The 12,014-nt window shown below is 42.9% G+C and overlaps 1 protein-coding gene across 1 annotated transcript; it reads right to left on the bottom strand.

Annotated features, from left to right (window-relative positions):
- Positions 1-519: 519 nt before the first annotated feature.
- On the bottom strand, positions 520-8,322 carry LOC309354717 (olfactory receptor 4K14-like; the record flags this gene model as incomplete). The annotated part of the gene is made up of 2 exons (XM_081884980.1): positions 520-1,022; positions 8,046-8,322. The coding sequence occupies 2 exons, from the start codon at positions 8,320-8,322 to the stop codon at positions 520-522; spliced, it is 780 nt and encodes a 259-aa protein (XP_081741106.1).
- Positions 8,323-12,014: the final 3,692 nt, after the last annotated feature.

A 12,014-nucleotide genomic window follows, 5' to 3' on the forward strand; every position in this document is an offset into this window, starting at 1 on the left:
CATTCAGAATAAATAGGTCAATGCGATCTCGTCGCCATTTCAACAGTACAGTCATTTGCCAAAGGGAAAAAGAGGCAAGCACTCTATTTCATCTCTGTGGGACTCCAGCAAGGGCAGGGTCCTGTAGCATACTTTGGTGGCAGAAAATCAAATAGAGGAACTTGGCTACTGTCTTGGTGAGCTGCTGGTCTCTCCCCAGTAATAAGAAGCATATAACCTCTGTCTCTGGTTTCCATGTTGGGATACATAGGTGGTCTAAGAATTGTTGGCGAAGAAGTAGCAAAATCTATTTTTCAATTGGCTGCTGTGTAAAGAAGCACTTCCTTTCCTGATTGGATAATCCCAAGATCTACAATTACAAGAGAAGGAGAGAAAAAATCCACCCTATACACTTTCTCCACATCATGCATAAATGCAACAGGAACAGTAAAATAAACAACTGACAATTTACTGCTCTGTTGTGACAATCAAAATCAGTTGCTAGAGGTGGCTGCCTCAAGCTGCCTAACAGTAGGGCCATCAATGAGTGGAAACCTGCCCAGAAAGCCTTGCTAACAGATTTCCAAGGGCAGCCTTCATCTCCTTGTTCTTCAAAGCATAGATAGTTGGGTTCAGCAAGGGGGTGACAGACATGTAGAAGACAGAGAGCACTTTATCAATCATGAACCGAGCATATGGACGCAGGTAAATAAACATAATGGGCCCAAAGTACATGGTGACCACAATGAGATGAGAGGTACATGTGGAAGCAGCCTTGGTGCTCCTTTCAGATGCCCCCCGAGAGCGGATTGTGTAGAGAATGAATCCGTAGGAGAGAAGTAAGCCAACAAAAGTCACCAGTGACATAATGCCACTGTTGGTGATCATCATGACTTCCAGGGGGTAGGTTTCAGTGCAGGCCAATGTGATGATCAAGGGGAGGTCACAGAAGAAACTGTCCACCTGATTAGGCCCACAGAAAGGTGCATTAATTATGAAACCCAATTGCACGGTGGCATGGAGGAGCCCACCAGCCCAGGAGGCTAGCACAAGCCCCATGCAATGCCACCGGCTCATAAATGAAGTATAACGGAGAGGATGGGCGATGGCCACATACCGGTCATAGGCCATGGCTATCAGCAGGAGCATCTCACTGCCTGCAAAGAGATGGAGAAAGAAGATTTGTGCCATGCAGCCATGGAAGGAAATGGCATGGTGTTCGGAAAGAAAATCAAAGAGATTTGGGGTGGAAAAGGAAGACATGCAAAGGTCCAGGAAAGCCAGGTTACCCAGAAGAAAGAACATGGGTGAGTCTGAAAGGTGGTGATCCTTGAAAATTGCTGAGAGGATGAGGATGTTGGTGAATAATGTAGCCATGTAGAGGAGAAGGAATAAAACAAATAAGAAGATTTGGACTTCCCAGGTTTCAGAGAGGCCCAGCAGGAGGAACTCAGTCACCATTGTCTGGTTTGTTGACATTCCTTACAGTAGTTGCGTATCACTGTGAAAATTTGGAAGGGAGAAAGGAGACAATAATGAGATACTTCCATCACATTCTTAGGTTAAATCAGCAAAGGGTGTGCCTTTGTATCATCTGACATTATTCTTGTCTGAGTCCTGGGACTCCTGGCCTAGTGCTTCATGCATTATCACAGGAACATATGTAGGTGACTTATAATGAGTCAGAAGCTCACTTCATCTAGCACACTATTGTCTTCACAAGCGATGGGGAACCTATAGCTCTTCAGAAGTTGGTGTTATTCACCTCACATCATCATCCCAAAAACTGAGCATGCTAACTGGGGCTCATCGGAGTTGGAGTCCCCTGCAACCACAGAGAGACCAACCTTTTAGGATGACAGCAAGCTGTCTTATTTCAAGTCAGATAATTGTTCCTTTTAACTCAGTATAGTCTGTAGTAACTGGCAGTAGTACTTCAGGGTTTTTGACAATGGAGGAATGCTGGAGATTGAACCTGACTTTCTACAGCTGAGCTATGACCCTTCATCTTATCAGCTCATCTAAAATATACTGCCCTTGTGTCCATAGTTTCATGCATACACCACAATTCCCTAATTACCCATTTTCCTAAGAAGTAGACCACTTTCCAAAAAAACCAGTGTAATCAGAGGGAACTCACTGGAAATCAGTTCTGGCACCTCTCAGGTGTGTTCCAGAACAATGACAATGGGTGTCATTGCCATTCTAAGAGAAAAAGTGAGTTCATGGTGAGTTCCAGCACCTCTTTTTCTAGAAAAATAGCACTGCCTGGAGCACAATCCTTTTGGGTTCTTTAGATTAGGGGATATTCTAAGAAGAAGTTACCATTCAGAGAAAACTGTGGAGAAGAAAGCAGGGCTGCATTGTGCCCTCAACAGCTCTTTATTTAGTGGCAGCTCCACCACCAGGGTGTGTGGCAGTGACTACATGTTAGGATTTTAGTTGTCACCCTCCACCTCTTTTTTTTAAGGAAATGTGAGCTGGTGAGCTGAAGCCCTGGTCTTTCTCTTCCTCACCCATTCCATGAAGGACTGCTGGAAGTGTAAGTAGAGTTACAACATCCACCATGTTCTCACAGTGGCCAACCAGATTCCTGCGGGAAACCTGTAAGCAGAACCTGAGCACAAGAGCACTCTCCCCTGCTGTGGCTTCCAGCAACTAGTATTCAGAAGCATATTGACTCTGACCATGGAGGCAGACCATAGCCATCATGACTTGCAGTCTCTAATAGCCCTGTCCTCCATGAATGCATTGAATGATCTTTTAAAGAAGTATTCCAGAAGTACTTTATTTCATCTGTTTCCCCTTTCAGCTTCATTGGTGCTTCCCTATTTTATTTGTGGCACTTCTGTTAACCTTGGGGTTCCATTGAGGATGCTGATACACTCTTCTTCCTCAGCAGCCCTGTTTGGGCTACAGCCCTGTTGGTGCCAAGATCACTATTAGACAGCATTACAGATGTTATAACTATTGTGTTCTGCTGTGCAAAGTAAGAAGAACTAGCTAGGCTGGTCATACCCTAGGAGTTATTGTCTCAGAATATTGTGATATTCAGTAAGAATAGAATAGACTAGAAGAGAAGAGAATAAAACTTATATTCACACACACGGGTATCTCAATGACTTCTATCCATGGCACCATGTTCAGAGGCAGAAGCAAACTGACAGAATTATTAACAGGTTCAGATGCATTATGATGTCTTATTTTGTTATTCTCTTACAAAAGAGCATCTTGTTAGGCACTGTCAGAAAATGGAGTCCTCATCTAGATTGTCACCTTTTCCAATGTTTCTCTAAATGTTAATTTTCACATTATCTTTGAGTTTTCATACAATGCAAAAGGCACTTTCAGACCTACACAAGAAAATGGGGGATCATTGGAAATAGTATTGAAATAAGTGCTAAACATATGCTATATTTATAATTTTGGAAGTGGATTTTGCATCATGTGAAAGTTCAAATACAATGTAAAAAATAACAGTTAGGGAACTGTTGGGAAAGTGGAATAAACATGCATATACAAGCCACAGTCTGATCTGGAATGGTAGCTCTGATTTCTTAAGATCTTATATTTCACTTTACAGGGAACACCAGTTCCTTAACCTCAGGATTCCAACAACATGCTGGGCCCAAACCATTATTGATCAGGCTGTGCCAATATAACTGAGTGCTTTGCCTTCTGACGGCACCTATGGGAAACCCACAAAAAGGACATGAATGTAATAAGCCCTCGCCCGCTGCTGTTCCCCAGGAATCAGAGGCATGTCACCCCAGTACTTAATATAATATATATTCTCCAGTCTTCTAGATGAATGAGTATGTCGTAACAATGCTGTCCAGTTCCCACATTGCCCCATATTCCATCAGTAATTCAACCACCAAAAGGCATGTGGGGTGCTGGAGTTGGAAATGAGTTTAGGTGACAGAAACTGCTGAAGAGCTCCTTGAAGGAGTCTGCAATGTGTCATTCTTCCCAAAGGCACTTGCCTTTGGACAAATCTAACACCCCCTCAAATGGTCTATATCACCCACCTGCAAATCCCAGCAGAGATTCTTTGAAGTTTTCTGGAGCAACTTCTTCTGTTCAGCTGAGCATCAGCATGGAGCTGTTTGATTCAGTTTTTTCTTCTGCCTATGAGTGGTGTGGGGATGAGTTATCTATGTGGATGTGATCTCTGCTCGAAAGGCAGGCTAAAGAGCAAATCAAGAGACAGTGGTATGTGTGTGTAATTAATTGCTCATTCCCCCCCCCCCCGGGGGCTGCTTTAGTTGGTGCCTTATCTGTTCTTACAGTGCGCGGGGTGGGGGGGGGGCGTAATACTTTTGTCACTTGCTTTATTGATTTACGCAGCTGCCCTCAAGAATGCATTGTGCATTGGTTTGACTTCAGGTCTGGTTTTCTGGGTAGATGGTAAGAGATAAAAAGGGGGGATAATTAGGGGTGTGATTTTCTTTCCCTGTCCCAAATGTGTGTGATTCTACCACCTATCCCAATGGAATGATATCCACCTCTAATTAGGGGAGGAGCTTCTTTTTCATTAATGCTAATGCCCCTATAGGAACACCATCAATTTCTATATCCTCCAGTGTTGACCACTGGTTTCACTTACTTGATGACATTGATTTGTCTTGAGAGACAATGGAAAGAGTGTGACATCTGGGCTAAAGTCAATCAATCAGCAGCATTGTGTGGTATGGAGCTCGGGGGTGGCTTCTCTGGCCCCAGATTTCTGAGGGGGTGCATCCCAGTGGCCCTACAACAGGCTCCCTTGCCAAGGCTCCCTTCCAGAACCACAGGGAGATGAGCTGTGCATGGGCTGGGCCTTCAGGTCTGTGCTGGCGCTGCTTCCCCCTCATGGCTGGTGATGGGAGGCCTCCTACTTGACAAGGAGGTTAGGAGGACTCCTGGCTCTTCCACTTCTGCACCGGCAAGATCACTCAAGAAGACACGTTAAATTCTTCTCACCCATTCTCTTTCCTCTTCCTCTCTTTCCTTCCCTCCCTCCAGCCCCACCATTGTCTCTTTCTTGTTTCCCTTTGATCACTGCCTTCTTGGTCCCAATCACCTCTCAGTCAAGACAAGACAAGCCAGCTGGCTAAATTAGTTGTGGGTAGCCAATCAGTCTTCAATTCTTAGTGAGCTAGTGACTTGTTACCCACTGCATGTGAAGACATCTGCAGATTGAGCGGATGAGAGCAATAATGGGTCCAGTGGTCAAGAAGGCAGTTTCTAAATTTGCTGTAGAGGGAAATAAGGGGCAGACCTGGGAAGGTAGCCCACCCAGGAGGAGGTGGAAGTTTTGCAGGATTTTCAGTAGACAACAAGATCATCAATAAGATTTTTGTTTATACTTTCCCCCGTCTATTTTATTTTTCTGTTTCCAAATTTTACACATATAAATAATAAAACATGACATGATTGACAAAAAATGAGTCACCGTGCAGGTAAAAAATAAATTATAGTACATAATAATGACGTGATTACAGTAAACCAGTGCAATGGATTTTTCAATAAATCAATTTGGTAAACACAGAACAATAGGAGTGAGCTAACGAGTATTGCCTGCGTATCTATGCCATATTGCAATATATGTTGTTTTATTTGAATATTCAATCAGTATAAACATTATCTTTTTTTCCTGTCTCCTTGCCACTTTCCTTTTGGCTGTTTGCCAGAGTATATTATACCAGTGGTCAATCTTAATTAACTGAAAGGTTTTCCAAGTTTTGGCTACTAACATTTTCTTGTAGCTTCAGTTTTAATTTGTATATTTGTAAGAAATGAACTTAACTGATATGCTAACAGCCATGAGATTCGATGATTTTCTAAACGTTCCTGCATCTCTGCTACTGCAAGAAGCCGTCTCTTGCTGTAATAATTTTCAAATAATATAACTGGTGTTCTTTCCATGCATTCCCATTATATGATCTGCATTTATTTTGAAGTAAAGGATGATGTTGTATCAGAATTATAGGTGACAGTCTGGGGTCAAAACCTTTTGTCCATTTTTTCCCATATTCTAAATGATTTGAGTGCATGGGGGTTAGTAATTCATCTTAATGATCAAAGCTTCTTTTTCATTAGTGCTAATGCCCCTATAGGAATGCCATCAATTTCTATATCCTCCAGTGTTGATCACTGGTTTCTCTTACTTGATGACATCAATTCCATCATATGGCTAAGTTGGCTTGCTTCCTGAAAGCTACTTAAATTAGGAAGGCCCCAACTGCCAACCAATGAATGGAGATATAATAAATATTTTTTATACACGATCAGTGTGATTGAAATATAAACTTATTAAGTTTTTTATTCCATTTGTGCAGATGAACTGTTGGTATTCAAACTGGCAGCATCCTGGAACAAAAAAAAAATGAGTAATCAATCATGTATAATCATAATTTTAGATGTGGATGGTCTGTCCAAAATGGAAAGTCTTATTTTTTTCTGATGTATTATATCCATATTTATACCTTTCCAAACCATTCTCTAATTAGACCACAACAACTTGTTCAAATTATGGGTAATTGGTACCCCCAGATACCTAGAACGTTTCCTAGTGAATGGGTCCAGGAGCACCACCAGGTTATGTCACTGCTTCTTCAGAGGGAGAATAACCCCCCCCCCCAAAAAAAATGAAGCAGTCTCCCATCCATCCTGTCTAGGGAACCACCTACTAACAGCACCTCTGTCTTATCTGGATTGACGTTCAGCTTATTGTCTCTCATTCAGCCTATTACCAAAGCCAGACACTGGTCTAGCACATCAACTGCCACACCTGTAGATGTAAAGGAGAATAGAATATTTATTAAAACGTCAATAAATACTGATTGGATTAAAAACAATATTCAGGACCTCCTGATAAGATGATATATGCCAGATGCCCTGGCATAGTAAATAAGGGGTGTGATGGTCTTTCTGGTATCCTGGTCCCCAAGCTGCATAGGTCTTTGCATATCAGTGGCTGGTCAAGTTATTTTGGTAGCTGAGGTAGACAATCAAAGAAATCCTAGGATGACACACAGCACCCCATTTGACCTGGGGCTACCCAGAGAACATCTGGTCTACATCCAGGCCCAAATCAGTTTAGGGGTGGGGTGGAGCTAATGTTGAATGAGGTTTCTTAAAAAGACTTTTAAAAACTTAGCTTCCCCGCCTATCAGCTGTGTGCTGTGTAAGGAAGCACTTCATTTTCAGCTCCACTGTATGAGCCCGGGTTCTAGAATAAGGAGAAAAGGAGAAAAACTTCTCTCTAACCGCTTTCTCCACCCCATGTATAAATGCAAGAAGATCAGTAAATTAAATTTGTTGCTCTTTCATAACACCCAAATTCAATTTCAAGAGGTAGCGGCCTTGTGCTGCCTAGTGGTAGGTTCATCCCTAAGTGGAGACCTGCCCAGAAATATTTGCCAACAGACTGCCAATGATAGCCTTCACCTCTTTGTTTTTTAATGCATAGATAATTGGGTTCTCCACACTGTGAGCAGTAAATTAAATAACTATTGATTTTGCCTCTTTTGTGACAACCAAAATAAGCTGCCCGAGGTGGCCATCTCATGCTGACTAATGATAGGGCTGGCCTTGAGTGGAAACCTTCCCAGAAAACCTTGCCAGCAGGCTTCCCATAGCAGCCTTCATCTCCTTGTTCTTCAAAGCATAGATAGTCGGGTTCAGCAAGGGGGTGAAACAGGTGTAGAAGATGCAGAGCACTTTATCAGCCATGAATTGACTGTATGGCTGCAGGTAAATAAAAATACAGGGCCCAAAGTACATGGTGACCACAATGAGGTGAGAGGTACATGTGGAAGCAGTCTTTGTGGTCCTTTTAGAGTGGGGCATGGAGCAGATGGTATGAAGAATGAATCCATACGAGAGAAGCAGAGCAACGAAAGACACCAGTGACAAAATGCCACTGTTGGTGACCATCATGACCTCCAGGGGGTAGGTGTCAGTGCAGGCCAACTTGATGATAAAGGGGAGGTCACAGAAGAAATTGTGCACAAGATTGGGCCCACAGAAAGGTGCCTTAATTGTAAAAACCAATTGCACAGTGGTGTGGAGGAGCCCACCAGTCCAGCAGGCTAGCACAAGCCCCATGCAATGTCGCCGATTCATGAGTGTGGCATAATGGAGAGGATGAGAGATGGCCATGTACCGGTCATAGGCCATGGCTACCAACAGGAGCATCTCACTGCCTCCAAAGAGATGAAGAAAAAAGATTTGTGCCATGCAGCCATGGAAGGAAATGACATGGTCTTGGGCAAGGAAATCAAAAAGAGATCTTGGAGTGGCAAAGGAGGATAGGCAGAGGTCCAGGAAAGCCAAATGACCCAGGAGAAAGAACATGGGTGAGTCTGAAAGGTGGCGACATCTGAAAATAGCTGAGAGGGTGAGAATGTTGATGAACAAAGTAGCCATGCAGAGGAGGAGGAAGAAGACAAAGAAGACCAATTGGACCTCCCAAGTTTCAGAGAGGCCCAACAGGACAAACTCAGTCACCATTGTCTGGTTTCCCCATGCCATTGTCTTCTGCAAATCACTGTAAAAACTGGAAAGGGAGAAAAAGGTGGTAATGAGATACTTCCATTGTAGCCTTAGCAAAGGGTGTAGCTATGTGTCAGCTGCCATTACAGTGGTACCTTGGGTTAAGAACTTAATTCGTTCTGGAGGTCCGTTCTTAACCTGAAATTGTTCTTAACCTGAGGTACCACTTTAGCTAATTGGGCCTCCCGCTGCCACCTCTGCCGCACGATTTCTGTTCTCATCCTGAAGCAAAGTTCTTAACCTGAGGTACTATTTCTGGGTTAGCGGAATCTGTAACCTGAAGCATCTGTAACCTGAAGTGTCTGTAACCCGAGGTACCGCTGTATTCTTGACTGGGTCCTGGGACCCCAGTCCTAATTGTTCACACATTATTCATAGGAAGATGACATATCTATAGGAAGATGACATATATATAGGAAGTCCATTCCTCTATCCAACTCAGTATTATCTACACTAGGAGTTGAGAACCTGTGGCCGTACAGAGTCCAGCTCCTTACCCGTGACCATTGTCCAAGCTAGCTGGGGCTGATGGGAGTGGGAGCTCAACAGATATCTGAAGGGCTGTGGTGAACACACACGCCTCTTTTAGGGAAACAGCAAGCTGCCTTATATTGAGTCAGACCATTAGTTCATATAGCTCAGTATAGTTTACACTAACTGGCAGTGTTTTTTCAGAGATTTAGAGGAGAAAATTCACACTCCTACTTGGAGTTGCCAGGGATTGAACCTGGGACCTTCTTAATGGAAAACAGATGCTCTACTAGTGAGCTATGACCCTTCCCCATCAATGCAGCTCCTCTAAAATATATTGGCCTTCTACAACACACACCCACACACACCATCTTTCCAACTATCTATCTTGCTAAGAAGCAGACCACTTTCCAAAATACAATCTAAATTTGTACAATATCTGAAGAACTACCCATTTGGGTACTCCAGATCTGCTGCAGAAGGAGATCAGAGGAGATTCCAAGGAGAAGTTACCACAGAGAAGAGCCCATGGAGAAAAAAGCAGTAGCTGTCTTGTGCCCTTACGCAGTGGTTTCATTTAACATCAGCTCCACCGGCAGGGTGTTTGACTGAGACTGCATCACAGCACTGTGCACACACCTTAAAACTGTGTTGCTCTGATTGAATTATTAATAGGCCAGATGCATTAGTTTCCCCTATTTTGTGATTCCTTTCCAAAGTAACATCTGGTTAGTCACCATAAGAAGACAGAGTGCTCAGCTTGATGTCACAAGCTGAAATCACACTACAGTTTATTCCATTTCCCATTTCGCGAACTGTCAATTTCTGCATTCACATGATGCAAATATCACTTCCAGAACTATAGTGCCATTTAGTCCTAGTTTCCACGTTATTCCTTTCCAGGGAAAAAAATCATTTGCATCTAATATGGAAATGAGCACTAAATATTCACTATATTCCTCTATAGTTCTTGAAGTGGCTTTTATGTCATGTGAAAGCTCTAATTACATGCAGAAATTAACAGGGAAACATCAGGGAAACTGCCATGGGTATGTAGCTGCTGTCTGATGTAGAATGACAGTTCTAATTTCTCACATGTAACATGAGTGCAGTAGACCTCTCCCACAGCTGTTCCCCAGCATTTAGAGGCCCATCATATCAAAAACTGGGTATAGTATGTAGTCTTCAGTGTTCTGGGTGGACAATTACACGATAATAATGCTGACCAGTCCTCACACTACCCAGCAATCTATCCACCAAAAGGCATTTGGAGTGCTGGAGTTAGCGAATGGGAAAGAGAAGATTAGTTGATGGAAATGGCTGGAGAGCTCCTTGGAGATGTTTGCAATATGTCATTCTTCCCATTGTTTTGCACCTGCCTTCCGGAAAAATGCAATACATCCTCAAGTGGTTTCTCACCCACCTCCAAAATCCAACAGAAATTCCCTGAGGTTGCTACAGCAACTTCTTCTGTCCTGATCAGCATCAGCATGGAGCTTCTTGATCCAGTTCCTTCTTCTGCCTGTGGCTGGTGTGAGGATGACAATATCTATGTGGATGATATATCTGCTTGACTGCATTAGTTGGTGTGTTATCTGCTCCAATGGTGCTAGAGAAGAAAACAATATTTTGTCACTAAGGGATGTGATACACAGCTGTCCTCAGGGGTGCATCGCATGTTGGTTTGACTTCTCATTTGGTTTCTTGGGTAGGTGGCAAGGGATCAAAAACAGGGTAATCTCCGAACTGTGCGTGTGCACTCAAACAATTGAATAATCTCCAATTCTATTAATCTTCAAAGAAGAAAGGAAGGTTGTATATGATATTAATATTATCAAGACATTTTGTGGCTATATCATTAACCAGGTGCTCAGGTGATCTGGGAGGGACACGGGTGGCGCTGTGGGTTAAACCACAGAGCCTAGGACTTGCTGATTGGAAGGTCGGCAGTTCAAATCCCCACGACAGGGTGAGCTCCCGTTGCTCGGTCCCTGCTCCTGTCAACCTAGCAGTTTGAAAGCATGTCAAAGTGCAAGTAGATAAATAGGGGTCAGGGGTCCCTTTACCTTTTACAGGTGATCTGGCAACCCTGTTACATATGTCACTAGGAACATGCATGTACCCATGCACCCAAAACACAGACCTCTGAGTGGTAGATCAAATGTTCACTGCTCTAAAAATGTCCCTAGCCTTAAACCATTTGGTCTATGGGGCTATGGGGAGATGGGAAATCATTGTTGCCCTTCCATTAAAGCTATATCAACAAATACTGGACCACTACATTTAAATGATTCCATGTTCTGCCTCCAGAATCTTACCTTGAAGATCTATGTTGATCAGAGTTTTATTTACCCAAGAGTATGGTTATTTCTGAAGGAGATAAAAAGGTGTAATCCCAGATCGACATGTTTCACACAGTCCAGGCATCTATAAGCCCTGTGACAGCCATTTGACTTTCCAATGCCATTTTGATGCTTTGTAATAATATGCCAATTTATCTTTAACCTTAATGGGGATTCTGGCTACATACACACTATACCTTTAAAGTACATTCAAAGCACATTGTTTCCCACAAATAATTTGGGGCACTGTTACTCCTCACAGTTATAGCTCTCAGTAACCTACTCACTGTTCTACAGGGCCCATTATTATTTGAGGGGAGAAATGTGCTTTAAATGTACTTTAAAAAAATATATGGTGCACATATCCTCAGTGACCAGCTTGTAACTGTTATGGAAAAATTAATGAAATATCACTTTTACCAGTAAAACCTGAGCTGAAAACAGAGAGCAATACAACAGCCATGTTTAACCCACAGTGAGCATCGAGACTCCTCCAGCCACATAGCAGGAAATCCTTCCCGAGTTTCCCCTCTGGATTAACAAGTATTGATAACTATTTCCACAGACTTGCCCAAAGAGCAGCTATCTCTGTATGAAGGAAACAGGTTCTTGATAATGGATTCTGGAGTCAATGTATTCACTATTTCAAAGGGTATCTCAAACTGGTTTGGAAAAGGCAAA

This window comes from Podarcis melisellensis (assembly GCF_964234715.1).
Source record: "Podarcis melisellensis genome assembly, chromosome: 13".
Classification (NCBI taxonomy): Eukaryota; Metazoa; Chordata; class Lepidosauria; order Squamata; family Lacertidae; genus Podarcis; species Podarcis melisellensis.